The following is a 17951-nucleotide window of genomic DNA, read 5'->3' as shown; positions in this document are numbered from 1 at the left end:
CGGGCTGTCGGCTGGGAGTTCCCTGCGCCCTATTGGGTAACCGAAGGCTGGCAGTGCGTGTGGGATTTGTGGGCGTACGGGAGGCGGCCTAGCAGCGCCAACTGCTACCGACCGCGTCCCGCGGGTGGCGGATACGGGAGCCCAGCTCGAGAGTTGCAATCTCGCTGGGGTGGCTGTGAATAACCAATAGCAGTCCGCGGACCAATGGCCGGCCTGTGGAGTCGTTATTACGGCTATCGGGGTGAAAGGTAGCCTGAATGTAGCTCGGCGCGTGGCAGAAATCAGTTCCGTCGGCGAAGGCACCGCAGGGGAGCTCGATGTGCCCTAGATGCGAAGTGTAGACGAACTGCGGGCTGGAAATTGCGGAGCTGTGAACTGCCGCGCGCGCAACGGAACTGAACATCATCGTAACTCTGAAGGAAAAGATGAAGGAAGATGAAGATGGCGCAATGTCAGGCTGCCTTTCGCCCCGTGCGCCCGCAGTTCGAGCCGGTTTACTGGCTCGTCTGCCCACATCTGCCTGGGCAGCTGGGCTGGGCTGACGAGTGAAGTCGCCCGCCCCTGGGGGCGCAAGCGCCCCTGGTTAATAATAACCCAGGAGTACCCAACATTTAAATGCGGGCCGCAAGGCCCAAGCACCCAACACCAGCATGGTTGATTTTTCAGCCCCTGCAACTCTTCTTACCTGGACCCTTCTTCCCTCTTGTCCAGTAGTTACCTGCTTGCTTAATGCATGATATTTGATCCCCGCATGAACCGGCCCAGGGTTTTCCCTGTGTCTATGCAGGTTTTACCTGGGTCACATTAGCTAGCTTTTAAGCTAGGCGACCAATGGGGCGTCAGTCATGGCGCCAATCGCAGCCATGGCTGGCCAGTAAACCCCAATAGCACACGATGCACGCGCCCTTGTACTGCATGGTTAAAAACCCGCATGGTAGAGTGTATAGGCTTCGGCCTGAGACCCTGGACCCTCCCCTTACACACTTAGAATAATTTAGGCTAGGAAAAAAAATCGTGGCGTTTCAGGAATAATTGACGTGACAGTTTCTTGGTACACGTACCAGTTAACAGAGTTACTGATCACGTATGAAGATAATTTCTTTTGTGTTGGTACGAAAAATACCAAGATTTAATTTTTACTATTCTAGTACATTTTTATGAGGTTCTTCTCTTTATTTTAAGTATGTACTTACTTTGCCATGTGTTGTCTGTTTATATATTTTGTACCAGATATCGATGATACTACACTCCCACTTAGTATATAAGTAATGTAGAGTAGGTATTTTACTATCAGAATAATGAAATTCAAACATTATTTTTTTAAAATAATTTATTTGAAAAAAAGTCAATTTTTCTACCTGTGGAATAGTCAATGTTCAGTTAAGAAAACTACTTAAATAGCACCATTTTGTACCTTGAAATCGCAGCTATGTGAATGAGGGGTGCCGTGAAACATTGGCACGAGGAAACGTTCAAACGCTACGCATCGTAACTACCAGCTTTACTGTTTACACAACGCAGCGTTTGCAAACACGCTCTGCCGCGAATAATAGGTCCAATTTGACCTAACGTATTTTGCAAACGCGGCGTTCGAGCAAAACGCGTTAAATAAAAGAGGCCTAAGTGAGCCAACTACATATGCTAAGAAATGATCCAGCTCTCGCGTCTCGGAGAATTATCAAGGCTAAACGATACATATGTTTTCGTTATGGTAAAAATTTTTTGTTGCGGTACTCGTATGTTTCGGTCAGATTTCAAAGACGTTTTAACATTATAATATTGCATTTCAGCCAAAAGCTTTGGACGATATATTCATCTCTTCCCTGTGACCGCCCATGATCGTAATATATGTTCTCTCCCCACTGCCCTTCATGCCTAAGATAATCAGGTTTGTTAGGGAATGACCCATGTCACGAGAGGACCTGAACGTGTCTCAGGTTTGGAGCGTGTACGCAGCTTAAACATGCGGTAAAGGCTGAACTACAGGAAACGGCCCCCGATGAGTTAATAGAGAAGCCTTCTTTTCTCAGAAGAGAGAGCTAAACGCCCGATCGTGCATCTTCGGTTTTTTTTTTGTTTATTGTAAATAAATATGGCGGTGTTGATAAAAGGATACTAATGGTCAATTAGGTTAGGTTAGCTACATTATAAATACTTTAAAACATTGTGGACGGTTGATTTGGTTAGGATAGCTACATTAAAGATACGGAAAAAAAGCACGATTTTCGGGTTTTGGCTCTCTCGTCTGTGAAAAGAAGGCTTCCCGATTTAATCTGCCTTCTTGAGCCAATCACTGCGTCCGCTCTGGTGTAATTCAGCAGGGAATACATACTGACCGCACACCCAGACTGCTCGCCGCGTTGCATACGCGGCGATTTATAGGCGCCGTCCCAGATCAGCGGAGTTGCCCATGGAAAGGCTGCAACTGTTCTCGTCGCAAGTGCTAGCTTAGTTTTAAAGTAACTGCGGAAAAAAACAGATGTGTTATCCAATTACAAACTGTTTTTTTTTTCTTTTCAAGTTGGTCAATTTTTTATCTAGCAACGAATAAAATACATACTTATTTTAAAACTCAGCTCTCTCTAACCATTTTCTCGGTCATTAAAAGGTAGGTATTAATGTGTGTGTTAAAAAATTTCTGTATCATCTCAAACGTAAATATACTACGTTGCTCATGCTAACAAACCGCTTGCACTTGTAAATATGTTCTTTTATGTATTTGTTACTTTATGTTTGTCTTCATTGTGTCATTGTCTTACTCTATAAAGTCTTGTCCCTCAGAAGGTCTAGTGTGTATCCTGTGTGCAGTTCCAAACTCATGTATAGTTAAATACTGCTAGTTTTGTTTACTAGTGCTAGTCTATTAATTTTGTCTAAAGGTTATCCCTAGTATGTCCCTGTGTGTGTCTACATCAAAATTTTTTTAACTGTTAAAAGGCATATAAATAAATAATTAAATAAAAAATTAATTATAACTATAGACTCGCTTAACATCCACCAGATTTCCTCCTCATAAAAAAATTCTGATTTGATCTCGGTGGTAGAGTAATCTTATAAACCAATCACCATGGCTCCACAAAAAAATATATGACTACTTCAGCACATATTAACTTTGAAATATTTGGCCACATTTTTCCGTACATCTATGTGTTAGTAGATTATAATATACAAGGGTTATTTTTTTTTCAACCTCCGATCGGCTGTAATAAAAAAAACGGGAATGAATTGGGAAATTATTTTAATGTCAAAAGAAACGTACATCTTTACTCTATTTTTCCACATAATCACCGTGCAGATTGAGGCATTTGTCGTACCGATGCACCGGCTTTCCAATACCCTCTGCATAAAATGATGCCTCCTGCCTATTCAGCCACGTTTTAACAGTGCTCTGCAGTTCATCATTGGTGTTGAAGCGTCGTCCTCCAAGCCACTTTTTCAACGTGGGTAAAAGGTGAGTCACTCGGTGCCAAATCCGGACTGTAAGGAGGGTGATCAAACACAACTGAGGTGTGAGTTGGCCGCTCCACATGGTTGGTGGAAGGGAGTAAACACTACGAGACGTGTCGATTCGTGTACGAGCGATTAGGGTATCGATTAATGGGCATGCCATGGAGAAATGAAACTGTAATCACACTGCAGGGCACTGTTAAAATGTGGCTGAATAGGCAGGAGGCATCATTTTATGCAGAGGGTATTGGAAAGCTGGTGCATCGGTACGACAAATGCCTCAATCTGCACGGTGATTATGTGGAAAAATAGAGTAAAGATGTAAGTTTCTTTTATACATTAAAATAATTTCCCAATTCATTCCCGTTTTTTTATTACAGCCGATCGGAGGTTGAAAAAAAAACCTCGTACTTTGGCTTACCATTGCATAGTATCTAGCCTTGGGAACCAAGTCACTATTCATGAACTGGTGTGGTTATGTCATCATTTAAGTAATAAGATATTTCTTTCCTGCCTAGTAGTTGCAAACTTGAGCCCATAAATAAATATATTGAAACTAAGTCTAAAAGCTTGAGAAGCTATGACTCATGCATACCTGCCAACTTATTAGGAGTGCAAGCAGTAAGATTTCCAAATTAATAAATCTATAGCGTAAATCAGGCGCGATGTTTAAAATAAGTGATTCGGAAAACATGTGTTTATTTTGAATTGATAACACCACGTCTCTACCCAAAATACGAAAGTTAAATAAAAAGTTACTGTAATTTATTAAAACTTAACATTTTTAATGCAATATAAATTATTTAATATACATGTACACAAGTTAATGTATATATATTGTTTTTCTTACCATAACTGCTGTATTATCACAGCCAAAACCTATACAATTATGAATTGGCACATTCATACTTTCAAATTCTGATAGCAATAACTGCCCAATATTTTTACCAGTAGAAGCACCTTCCAATGAAGGTATGGCCAAAACACAACTAGTTACTAACCTGCAGTCAGGGTTGTAATAAGTTACCACGAGAGGATATAACTCTTTACTTGTGTCATTACTTCCATCAGTAGCTAGTGTATATGGGCCACTTTGCAAGCACTTTACTACTGAAGTAATAGTATTGGAAGCCATTTCTTTTACTATTGCTGCAGTTTTAGTGCGCCCACAGCTGTACATTATTGCGATATCAGACCCTGGGAACATTTTTCGAAACAAATGCCCGGCGTGGTCGGCGACGCTGAATGGAAGGTTATGTTCCACTAAAAATCTTGTAAAATAACATTCCACCCTAATCACATCACTGTCACTGTTAAGGTTCACAGAAAAGAAACTGATTTTTTTCTTCTTCTGCAAGCTTCGCGTTATTTGCATGTTTCAAGCTGTTGACGTGATAGGAAATATCGTGCTTGCCGCCATGGGAAACATTTGTGTCGCAACGACAAACACTACAAAACGCAAAATTAGAGCCTTTTTCACTCTTAGTAATGAAAGGAAATAATTCTGAGTAAGATGACCGAAACACCTGTCCATATTGTTTTTTACTACTCGTAGCCATTATGAAATCATATTATCTTACGTTTCGTACAAGCGCTAACTTATAAAATATTTACCGCATTCTTACATAAACGGTTAAGTCGCTATCACTCGTCTCCAGCCAACCTGCTGTGTACCAACAAAACTCACATCAATTACTTTCATGACTCTTCCGCACAAAAGATTAGCAAGATCAGTTGCCATCCAGCCTGCTGTGTACCAACGAAACTTACAAAAATTATTTTCTTTTCGGAACAATTTTTCTCCGACTCCATTATTCTCGTATTATCACGGATGCCATGTTGTTAAACAATAACAAATGCTGCTCAAACGATACATTTATATGGGCACTAAAATATTATACTGCATTTTTGAACAGACAAAAATCTTAAGATGTTCCGAATTTCCGTACAATCGTAATATGAATTATTTTCCGTACAAATTACTGGAAAATCATAGAAGTTGGCAGATATGCTCATGAGTGGTCATTCCAAAATTATGGATAAATAGCTTACAACTGAATTTAAATACAAAAAAAAAGATGTGTGAGACTAATTCCCTTAGGGTGTATTAGGGTTGGTGAGGTGGAATAAGTGCAACTTTTGCTGGTGAACCTAGTGTGTTATTGTCCCTAAGCTCAAGGTTGTGAACTAGCCTAAAGTCTTCTTGTGGTCCACTTAGCTACTCTGAGATTTAAACTGTGACCCTAAGATTTTGCGGCATGGAAATAAATTTAAGGTTTGTTGCACATACCCAGAGTACTTTCAAAAAAATTTATCCCAGAAGTTTTACAGCTAAAACATTATCCTCAAGATACCTATATTTAGTAATTTTCACCCTACAAATACAAACATTATGACCTCAAAATATAATTCAATCCTTTTCATAAATGGACACCATTGGGTATCTTAAGCAGGTTTTTTTTTTAATTTTGTAGGTTATTTAGAAGCCCTGCACACAGTATGCATGCCCAAGTAGACAGGACCCTTAACAAAACATTAAAAAACACCAATAGATTCTGCTACCTAAAATAATTGTGTTTGTGAAAATTAAGACATGAATAGTAAATTATTGAAAGGAGTAATTAAAAATAATTAGCCTGCATATGCACAAACTTGAGTTTATTTAAGTTTGTTTTGTACATGAGCATACAGCTACAATACATTTTGGCTATGACAAGCTGTACAGTCTGATACACAGCTCCATAAGAGAACACAACATTAATTTACAGGTTCGTTTAAGGAACTCACTAACTAAAATACTTTTATGAAAATACTGTTGATTCTTGAACATACAAAAGGGTAAAGCATACTGGAATGTATAGACATGTCAAAACTTTCCATCACATATGTTTAGCATAATGCAGTTAATAACGGTCATTTAAATGGAATATAATTTAGGAACACCAACACAAATTTTAATTCAGAAAGAAAAATAATTGACAAGATTATTTTCCTTACAGAACTGATGTAGTTAAATAGTTAACTACTATATTTAAATTTTTTTCATTACAAGAAAAAATCCCTTGACCTTAATACCAGAAGCATTAGCAGTTTATTAACAACTTGTATTAATATAGCTTTTTATGAACACAGCCTACAGCTATTTTGCATTATGAAATGTTGTAATTAATAAAATGAGCTGTAGTTGCAATCAAGTCAAACTTTAAGGTTATACAAAATTGCAATGTTCTTAGTAAGTACCAAGGAAGATTCAATGCATTACACCCAAACCAATATGAGTTAAGAACAGTCTTTTAGCCTTAATTAATGATACTCATACACACAGCATCCAGAATTGCTGAAAACCTATTTTTAAGTCAAATTTACCACCTTTATAACTACTCACTCTCATACAAAAGCTATTTATTGTGTCATTAACTACTGACATGCTCATGCAATTATAACAAAATAAAAATAAAGCTTTAAAATTAAAAAAATAAAATCCAAAATATATATTTAACATGCTCTAGGGTTCAAATCAATTTAAGTCTCATTGTGGCCAACCAGAATCCTTGGGTGCACCAAACATGCATCATTCCCCGATCTATGAATGTAGGACAGGAGTATCATTGTGAAAGAAGTATGTCTTGAACAAAGTTTGCAGAATTCATTTTCAATGGAAATTGAGGTAAAATAAAGTTGCATCTATACTTTATGTAAGCGTAATTATATTTAATAATTTTCATGGAAATTCCTAGAAGAAACATCACAATGTGAAAACTGAATTATCCCACCCCAAATCGTTTGTAGCTTCACGCTGGCCTGATATAAGTTTATCCCTGCACCACTACAGATAGGGGCACATACGGCTTTCCTCATGCATAGAGTGTATGTATTACTCAGTGATACATTGAGAGCCATTATCAAATGTCAATTCATGCCTGAAACCACCTTAAAAAAACCTGCATGGGAAGGAAGAAAAAAAATTATTACCATCGAGCACATTAAGCTAAGAACAGGCAAAACGACAACCAAACAAGTTTATTCTGACATGCAAAAGATTAATTTTCTTTAAAAGAATAACACTGTGTATGAAACTAAGTACATAAACAAGGAATAGTAGTGTTACGGAGTATTTAAGGTAACATTTAAGGTTGTACATGAGTTACACATGCCTTAATTACTGGTGTAAATTTTTAAGTTTCTTGATGGATCATGTAACCATGTCCAAAATCCTAGTGCTAGCAATGAGTAACCAATGCAATGCTCTGTCATACAATACATATATCATTGTAAAGTAACATTTTATTAGAACATGTAATATGTTAATGATAAATCTCTTATTTTGGTCATTCAAGTGCTTTGCACACTTGACACTTCAGATTTTCTAAGGGATCATGATAAAATACACATGTAAGTACAGATGCCACAAAGTTGATAGAAACACTGTACCACAGTAAATATGCACGTATTTCTACTTGGATGAAGAACCACAGGACGCAAGACTGCATATACATACTACATGTGAGCCTTAGCTCCTGATGTGCGACCACATCTTATGTTTAATGATGTTTAATGCCCATTACTATGAAATCAATCTTCTTAAGTACAAGTTTTTGAATGAAGGAATAAATAAATACTGAGCACTAACAAATGAACATATATATCCTCGTTAACCAATATGGTACGTATTCAAAATGTAGATTCTCTGCAACTAACTCACCTAAATTGTAAGGTTTAAGTCATGACATACCTACTACTTGTTTGTGTATAAACTATGGTTTGAGTTTGATAAAGTTTTCTTCAATTTTCTCAATAATATTTTTAGTCATAAATAAAATCTAATAGGTGAAAAAAAATGAGGACATACATACCATTTACTTTTATTAAATGCCAACATAAAATTTTGTGAATTGCATACTAATCTAAAATTTAATGAAATAAAAAGCCCCTTCAAGTGTTTTTAATTATTTCCATCCGTTGGTTCTAGCCAGTAGCAATGAGGGGCGCTCCACCATTCCTGTTCCTGATGTGGTTTCTTGACGTGTACTGACATCGACCAGGGCTAAGCCCTCCCTAAGCCCGATGTGCCTCGCCCCTTGCAAACCCCTTCTCCCCCCACCTACATCCTCTGCTCAAATCACCTGCCAACGTGTGCATGTGTGAGTCCACCCTCGTGAGTGTCACACTTATAGACAGTGCCACGTACCCTCCTAATTACTTAACTCCATTAATTGTCATTTTTATATAGTCACTGTTTCAATACCCTCCAAGAGTTTATGTTTTCAGATGTCACAAGGACGGATCACTTACAGAATGCACCCTCATGCAGGCAGTTTACATTCAAACTTAAATAATGTGAAATTATAAATAAAAATAATACGTAACAATTGTCAATTAGTAATAAGCACGCGAAGGGTTGCACTACGTTGTCTTTTTTTGTAACGTAATTCTTAATGACCTGACGTAACACCCCTGCTTCCTGCCGCCATGACACAAGGACCACAACCCAGCCTCTCTCCACCGCTGCTCGGAGCAAGATGCGCTCAGCACCTTGTCGACTTACAGAATGTATTAACTGAGCCTTCAGCATCCCCCGCACCTAATTATGAAACCTTTTTCTTCATCTTCGAGGCATACTCGGCGTGGTAGACTGTTTCGCTAAGTAATTAAAGTATCTTCAAGGAAATTTTAAAATGCAACTCATACTATAGATCAGGTCACAAGGTGCCCTGGTCTGCACGCAAGCTGAAGGAATTGCAGTCGGCATGTTTCACAGTTTCATTACGTTTAAAGTCTGTGCTAACTGTCACCACGAGTAACAACTTGTGAATTAAAACCTTTACCAGAGATTTGCACGCACTTTGTTTTTCATTCACGTGTGCTCCCCACCTTGGGACCGGGGCGTGTGGGACGCGTAGAGAGCCCACTTTGACCATGGCCTAGTAGTACTATGGCATAGGCATAAGGGGGAATCAAGCCTAGCTCTCACACGGGCCATACTACAGCGGACCACGGGATGAAGCCGTTAGCCACGTCCACATGCCCATTCACATGGCGGCGCTGGAAGTTCACAACCAGTTATTAATAATCTTATTACCCTATGACATTAGTAAAATTCTCTACTCGTCCTGTTGATCATTCCATAAAACTAAAAAATCGCAAGTTAAAATTTTTTTGTTTAAAATGACATGCGTCTTATTTACACTTTGCATTCTAAATTAGACAGCTCCATTAAAATTACTAAGTGCTCTCTCTGACAAAGGGAAGGAAAATAAAACTTGCACGAGGCTGTATCAGCAAGGTGATTGTGCGATGGGTCACCACTGCCTTCCGCAACATGGAGATGAAGGAACACTTACACTACACTACACTACACTACACTCATTGAGCCTGGGAGGGTAGTATGATATATCAGTGTCAAAGACCCTTGCAACTTGCCTGAAAATAGAACCTCGAACTTTCAGCAAAGTGTCTAGTCTGAAAGACATAATAGCCGTGCAGGTCAAGTAGAATACCACAAAAAAAAAATGTAAGCCTGTGTAAATGCTAGTAGAGTACTTTATTCCTATTTAATGGAATCATGTATAAAAAAAAAATTATTTATTACAGCTGATATTTTGTTAATGATACCATGCTCAGATGATATATATGTATAGATTACATTTATATTTTTATTATATTATTTTGTAGTACAGATGGAATTAAATTAACGAGTAACAAACACTGCTTTTGATAAAGATTTAATAAAAACACTGTTGAATGATGCTATATTGCAGTCTACAAAATGCATATGTCAAAATAAAACAATTTCAGGTACAGTGTACATGTAACAACATGCTGCATGCATTCAAAAACTATGGTTTAAAAGCAACAAGCAAGAATTTAGAGAGTTTATGAATAATAAAAAATTTTGGGACTAATATAAATGCAACAGTTCTGTTTGAAGAATACAAAAATAGTGAATAGGCATATATATATTTAATCTAAACTAAAGGTTTACTAGATGGATTAAATATTACAAATCAAGGCATGGTTGAAGAAAAAATGACATTACAGACCATCAGTAGAACAAATAATTCCTCATATTATACTGAAAATGTCAATATTGCCTCGCAGGTAAGCAAAACTCTACAAATAATCTCCCACAACAAATATAGCTGTTTTTATAAACAGGCTGATAAGTTACCTCAAAATACTGTGTGTGCAAAATGAGCATGAATTTAAGCAAGCTAACTTAATAAGTAATGCAATTAAATTACTGCACTCAAAATTGCTTATCATGGTGATGTGTTCTAATAAAACTGAAATTTTTACACTAGTGGCTTGTTTTCATTCCGTTTAAATTAAGTTTAATAAAGACTGAGCAAAATGTAACGAACAATTCCAACCACTAAAACTCCTTTCTTGAATTACTATAGCGAACAACGGAATTTAAATGCTACAAAATACCTGCTGCCTTAAATCCCATCAAGACATTTTTCTTATGTTCATGCAGAAAGACCAAGTAAAAATATGAAAGTGATACTAGTCAAAGAAAAATATAATATAAACGAAAGCTGTTCATGCAAGTAAATAGGTATTTGAGAAAATTCTGTTTGAAATTTTCTCCTTCAGACTGTAACTGCTGATAAAACTTTGAAAAAATTACGATTAGCCTCTTACAACTATTTACAACAACATGGAACTAAATCCTTGTAATACTTATACATTCAAGTTCTTTAATATCACTGTTGATGTTGCACACAATATTATTGTTTCTTCTTCCTCATAACTGTGCGTTTTCTTTCCTAAACTTTCAGACCGTCAATAACAGTTGTCATAACACACAATGCCCAATTATTACTATAAATAGAATAAACACTACATTGCACAGTAAAATTTATTATATACAATTTGCATAATCATAATAGCCCATTGCACATTCTTTGCTTAGTTAATAAATTTTAAGATGCAAAAAAAAAAAATTAAATTGCACACACAACAGCTACAAGAATCAGAAATTTTGAAAGGTACACTCTCACATACGAACATACATAGAATAATATCAAACCAACTGCCATTGAAAAAATTTCAACCAGCTCCGATAAAACACATTCAGCCAAACCTCCAACTCGAAACGAAGTTAAAAAAAAACAACACACCAACCGCTGGACAATTTCGGACGAAGTTTAAGTGGACTAGACAGGAATTACTACTCATCTTTGCGGCACAAGCAACGCTGCCGAAACGTACCGATACGCTACAAAAGCGGGAAAGACTTAAGGTTGTAAATGAATTGCAGATGTTCCTTACATTCCGGTGCTTCTTCTGCAACGGAATCACCACCTCGGCAACTACCGCCGCACGTAAAGAAAAAAAAAAAAGACGGCCCCCGCGACGAAGCACGTCCCACGATCACGGGAGGGGGTCGTCAAGACACGGCCATCTTGCGCAGCAGCGAGGACGAGCTGAGCTTCCTGGCCGGGGGGCGGGACTGCTCCGGGGGGGCGGGCGCGCTACTGGGCGCGCTGCCCCGCTTGTTGCAGGGGGCGGCGCGGCTGAGGGTCGGCAGCCGGCTGGCGGGCGGGCAGTCCGACGCCTCAGGGACCGCCGGGCGCTGACGCCACTTGTCACTCGAACTGCAAGGAACACGCGGGGAGTGGCCGTAGCAGCGAGCGCACACAGTGGCTTCCCTTTGTTATCCCCCTGCTTGGACTCGAGCAAGGGTAACAAACAGACTGTCCTACAAATAGCCGGGTGCGTTCTCAATTTCGCAAAACAATGACCACTGCATTGACTCGTTTAGAAAATTTAGTTCAAATTGAAAATTTTTAATTCCACTATTACTTTACACAATTTCCATAAATTTTTCCTGTACAACCAATCATATTCTTCGTCTCATAAATTTTGAAAGAAATATATTAAAATACATACAAATAGTACTTATCGAAACTTATTTTTTAACCACACCTAACATGCCAAATTGACACAAAATCTTTTCCCCGCACAATACTACGTTTACAATGTTATTTACGTCAATATTACACAACAACTGCTGCTACTATATTTGATTAAACTTTGGAAAAGGCACTTTACTGATTGTTACTAGGTGAATAACTATTGACTTTTAATTGTGTTTCAAATAATTAAAACCAGTACACGGGTGATTCGTTGACTGTTTCCCTTACGTTTAAAGAATTATAACTGAAGGGTCTTCAAAACCACACATGAATTTGCTATAAAAAATTCATTACTGGTTTTGTTTAAGACATTAAAGGGAACGCAACTGTACTAAAAATTACAAATAAAGTTTAGGAAACAACAGTTTGTCAATTTCCCTGCGTTTTCCAGTTTCTGAAGACACCTCTACACAATTCCAGATCTTTACTGGAACTTTAAATTTATACTTTAACATAAATCAGACTGTATACATCTAGTTTTGACACTTCTAATTTTCTTGTGTAATACTCCATATATAATCTAGGCTTTATAATTCCATCCCACCATCTTAGATTTTTTTCAAATTTATGCAAAAAATATTTAGTTATCCAAATTTTTGGTATGTCAAGATATAAATCATACCTTCAAGACGTTCTATACCTTGTTGCAACCACACATTTACTAACAGGCTCTAGTCTGTAAGTGCTGCGAGAAAAAGTTTTTATTTCATGTGGGCGACTACAACTATGATACCCACACCAGTTAACAAGTATTCACTTCAACATGTTGCCAAAGCTAAGACCTATGTCATGCCATACCAAAACATTTAGCATAAAAGCTTTATTACAAGCTTTATCAAATTTTTTTGAAATTGCAAAATGGTGAAGCCTAATACCCCTTAAAGAACAAATTAATCTTCTTGTCCATGCTGGTAAAAATATTACATTGTAACAATTACAGACAACAGCGAACATTTCTAGAATATAAAAACAAGCTATCACTTGAACTGAAAATTGACTATTATTTGACACAAATAGGTAAGCAGCATTGTCTTTTGGATTTGACATTACAATATTTCGGTCTTTCCTTTAAACTACACACACTGCACCAAGGAAATATACGAAGGGAACTAATAATTAAAAACACATACCTACTAACGATTTGGCATTTGACTGTAATGTGGTGATATATCACATACCATCGTGTACGAGCGCTTCAGTACGAGAGACTAAATTATTAGAAGGTTAAAAACAATTATGCTAAGGTGTTAAAAGTAATGATGCTTCTAAAAACCGATACAGATCCAATAACCGATACAACACTTATTCAATACTTTTTGTAAAAAGATCTAGCGCGAGTCACCAGATATTCAATATTTGTAAGTAATATGTCAGGAACATAATAAAATTCTTTAGCAAAACGATTTTTGATAGATACCAAAAAAATTATTTTACAGCATAAAATTGGTACATAGCACAATACACATCACACAGTTCACTAATTAACGATCACAACATTCTAGTATAACCTCACAGTATAGAAAAGCTGGAGTAAAAGATGTCTATGGAACTATAAACAGGTTAAGTAGGAAATATGGGTGACTCAGGAGTGGATGAAATTTTAAGTTTTTAATGTATTACATTTGTTAAATATGGGTCGGAAGCGATTACATTGGAAAACTAGAAATTTGGGAATATCGGTTAATACCAGTACTGAAAGTATTACATCGGTGCACCACTTATTAACAGCACAAAGTAATACAGGATAATAGTTTGGTGGGCAGAAAAAATTGCCATGCAGGCGTTGGGAGCTTGGACATTTAACGGTTCACATAATTTTCAATCCTCGTCTGGATAGCGTTTCCATGCAAAAAATTCAAAATAGCAATACTTACACCAAAACTCTGATTCACGCAGCATGAAAGAGAACAACGAGCTACTATCAGAAATTACAGACACAGAAGGTCACTACTTCCATTCAACTTTGGCAGGCGGCAGGCACAACATGCCACATGCCAGACTACTTGTCCAGTACAACAGTGTACATCATTCCAGGAGGAACTTGAGGCTTAAGGCTACCACAACATTACAAGCACGGGGCGCAAAGGTGGGATCGAGGGGAGGGGGAGGATAAAGAACTGTTTGCACTACTTCGACAATAACAAATTAAGTGCCAGCAACCAGGGGCGTAGCCAGGGGGGGTTTTTAGAGGTTCCACCCCCCCCCACCCCCACCCTAGCACCAAATCTTTAATTAATTTCTTATTCATCACTCAAACAAATTTCATATTAAAATTAATAACATTTTTACCATTACAATATTTAAATTTAAGAACCAAAAACTGCTAAAATAGCACTATTTCACACCTTAAAAATCCAAATTTTCCCGGGGGAGGACCCCCGGACCCCCCGCTTTAATACAGGGGTGGGGGGCCATGCTTCTTAACACCCCCCATACACAAATCCTGGCTACGCCACTGCCAGCAACGAGAGTTATGATGTGGGAAAAGAACGTTTGGCAGGTAAGAAATTTCAACACAGAATAAGGATGGGTAGCAAACTGGAATTTACCTGCTGTGCTGGAAATTGTAAACAGCACACACAAATTACAGAGTTACGTTAGCTCTGGATGTTTCTCAGTCATAAACAATCACGGTGAAAGGACTTCCGGCATATTCGGGACCACAAACATGACTGATAAGTAGGGGCAATATCTCTTGGTTTTATTTTTAGGTCAATTTCGTTATTAAATCTGGACATTTTGGTTTACTTTAATTTTTATAAATTGTATTTATTCATAAAAATGGTGTATTATTTAAAAAATACGAAGATAAAATATTTCTTAATACTTATTTTACAAAATAATCTCATTTTGACTGACTTGATGCATGTACACAATAAAATAGTTTGTAATAAGCATGTCTCGAAAAAAAACTACTCTGAAAAATAAAAATTATTCTGTTTTTTTTTAGTATTTGAAAAATGTGCCATGTGATCAATGTAAAAAATGTAACCAGTATAAGATGCAAGATAAAATAACATAATTTTTTTTACAAGTCATTTAGTTTATATTGTTACATCCTATGTGGGAAGAACTGGGTTCATAAGGGATAACCCAATTAAGTTTTATCACAGCTTTATTAATCACTAATATTTACATTACTAATAAATAATTGTACTTACAAAAATGTCCGATCACCCATCACCGGCACTTAAAATGTTCTTTCGCAAGTCACTCAAGGTCTTGTCAAGTTCCACAGTTCGCACTCCTCACTGGAGCTAGGCTTAACAGTGGTTCGCCCCCTTACCACACGCCTGTCCACACACACAGTCTCGCGCCACACGGTCGCACTCTCTCGATCTCGTCGCTCTACATCACGCCACTCTCAGAGGGGGTCTCTCACCTCCTTCGCCGAAGTCGCACTTCCCTTCACTCGCGGAACTCTCCGAACTCTCTGAATTTGTCGCGGATCTCGTCGACGCAGGTCTGCCACGGAGGCGCCCTTGTCGAACCGACGCGAGCGGCTGTAACGTGTCCTGACATCCTGGGCCGACCCAACGCCCGAAACATCGAGAACGGAGACACTTGTTCACGCCACTCCATGCGGCGGCCTCTGTTAGCCCGGGATTCCCAGGCCGCTAAAGGTGATAATAGCCCGAAGCGGGACGGATGCGCGGGGAGAGGAAGGGGGGGGGGAGAGGGGTAGCGACGTCCCTTGTAATCTGACCAGACGCGCATGTAATGCCTTACATCAGTGGACGGCACGTGATGCCAGCCAGCTCTGAACCCGGCATCGTAGTCTGGTGTCTCACGTTAGTAACAATATATTTTGGTATAAAAGTCATCCTAAATAATTAAATTAAATTAATTTACATTTAATAAAAGTTAACACTTTTGTGGTTTGAGTTCAAGTTTTGTCGAAATGCTGATTGATTTAATTTTTTCTTAAGTTACTATTCTGCGCTACATTATGTAATAACTTTCATTTCAGTGTTATATGTTGAATTTATATGCTTTGCACAATTCACCATTCAGGTAATCTTGCCCCTACTAATAAGTGATTGTCAGATTATCAAATGTAAATATATTTTTAACTGGAATACCAAAGAAAATTAATATACAATACATTGGTATTTAAAACAAGTTTTAGTATACTGAAAAAAAAAAATACATCTAACACTAGTGTTTAAAAAGTTTCTGATATAAAGTTGCTTCCATGATTCAAATCTCTTTTTTTCAAAATATCATTCGGGAAATACACCTGTAAAATGTGAAATATAAAATGCTACAAAGCTGGAATCCCTATATTGAAATTGAAACCGGCAGTATCAAACTGTAGGACAAAAGTCCCTCGCAATAATGCAGTCAAGGTAAAGAATGCCCGACAACATCCGAGAATAGTTAGATTGGTGCGAGATTACGGAACGCGAGGTACTAAAGCTGGATTAAGGACCTTTCACCACATGTTGCACTTGACTGAAAGAACATGTTTTCTTTCCAAAGCACAAGACGAATAAATCCGTGCTATTCGCACACCACTAACGAAGCAGTCACGCACTATAGCAGTGGTTCTCAAAGTGTGCACCAGGGTGCACTGGTATGCACTTAGAAGATTTCCGGGTGCGCTCTGTGGTATTCCAGAGAAATGTGCGTCCAGATATAAAATAAATATAGTTACTCTACAATACCATTTCACGACAGAAATACAGATCTTTTTATCAACACATCATGTGTTAATTGAAACACTCTACAGGTTTTGCTCAAACAGTGACATAATTACGTACAGTGCTGTAGTCGCTCTTTACTGTCTGTAAACAAGCCTTGAGTTGACCATCAATATATATATGTAAGGCGTTAATTATTAAAACATATTTCTCAGAATTTTTACATGATATGCCTACAGTTGTTTATAGGATTTTAAATGTGCACCGACTTGAAAGCGTTAAGAGAACCACTGCACTAGAGCAAGTAGCGAGGTATGCACGAGCACTATGCAAGCTCGACCCCAGTGCGACTGTACGCAATGTGCAGCCAGCACAGCAGGTTGATGGATGCCAACATAACAAGACCAGACACAAAGTCCAAACAAGAGGCACACTCTACCTTCCCAATCCTGAAGCTGCGGCAAGCGTGCAAAAAAAAAAAACACTCAAGTTGAAAAACAACTTTAGCAAAAGGGATAAATGTTAATGTTCATCAGTGTGCAAGACTTACAGAAGAACATTTTAAATTAAAACTTCAACTTAATACATCCTGTAATATTGAATTACATATCTTAAATAAAGGAAAATTATTAAATTTCCAATTTAATAATAATTATAATAGTATTTAGTAAAACGTAGGATACCTTCTCACTTTTGATATCATCGAATTGCATCATAAACAAAAACATTTTCAGCTCTTGTACAGAAAATCTTTTAATGTCATTTCAAGAGTCCTCACTGCAGCATTTTTAGGCACCATAAAAAAAAAGTTGTGACAACATTATATGTAAATAAGTAGTGCGCATTAATAGTTTTGCACGTTATGCTCTATAGTTTGATGAAACAGCCGGCATAGAAAAAAAAAAAAAAGCAGGCAAAGCCTTATGGAACCAAATAAAGC

General features: G+C 37.8%; 1 protein-coding gene across 4 annotated transcripts in view; it reads right to left on the bottom strand.

The window, feature by feature from the left end:
• Positions 1-6088: 6088 nt before the first annotated feature.
• LOC134539712 (uncharacterized) overlaps positions 6089-17951 on the bottom strand; it is a 119176-nt gene continuing 107313 nt past the window's right edge. For all 4 annotated transcript variants that reach the window (XM_063381935.1, XM_063381934.1, XM_063381937.1 and 1 more), the window contains one exon: positions 6089-12047. In XM_063381935.1, the coding sequence (XP_063238005.1) occupies positions 11840-12047 (208 nt within the window). In that variant the 3' untranslated portion in view covers positions 6089-11839. The remainder of the gene's footprint in view (positions 12048-17951) is intronic.

This window comes from Bacillus rossius, chromosome 15 (assembly GCF_032445375.1).
Source record: "Bacillus rossius redtenbacheri isolate Brsri chromosome 15, Brsri_v3, whole genome shotgun sequence".
In the NCBI taxonomy this organism is placed as follows: domain Eukaryota; kingdom Metazoa; phylum Arthropoda; class Insecta; order Phasmatodea; family Bacillidae; genus Bacillus; species Bacillus rossius.
Note: the sequence above shows the minus strand (reverse complement) of the source record. Positions and strands in the feature narration are given on the sequence as shown.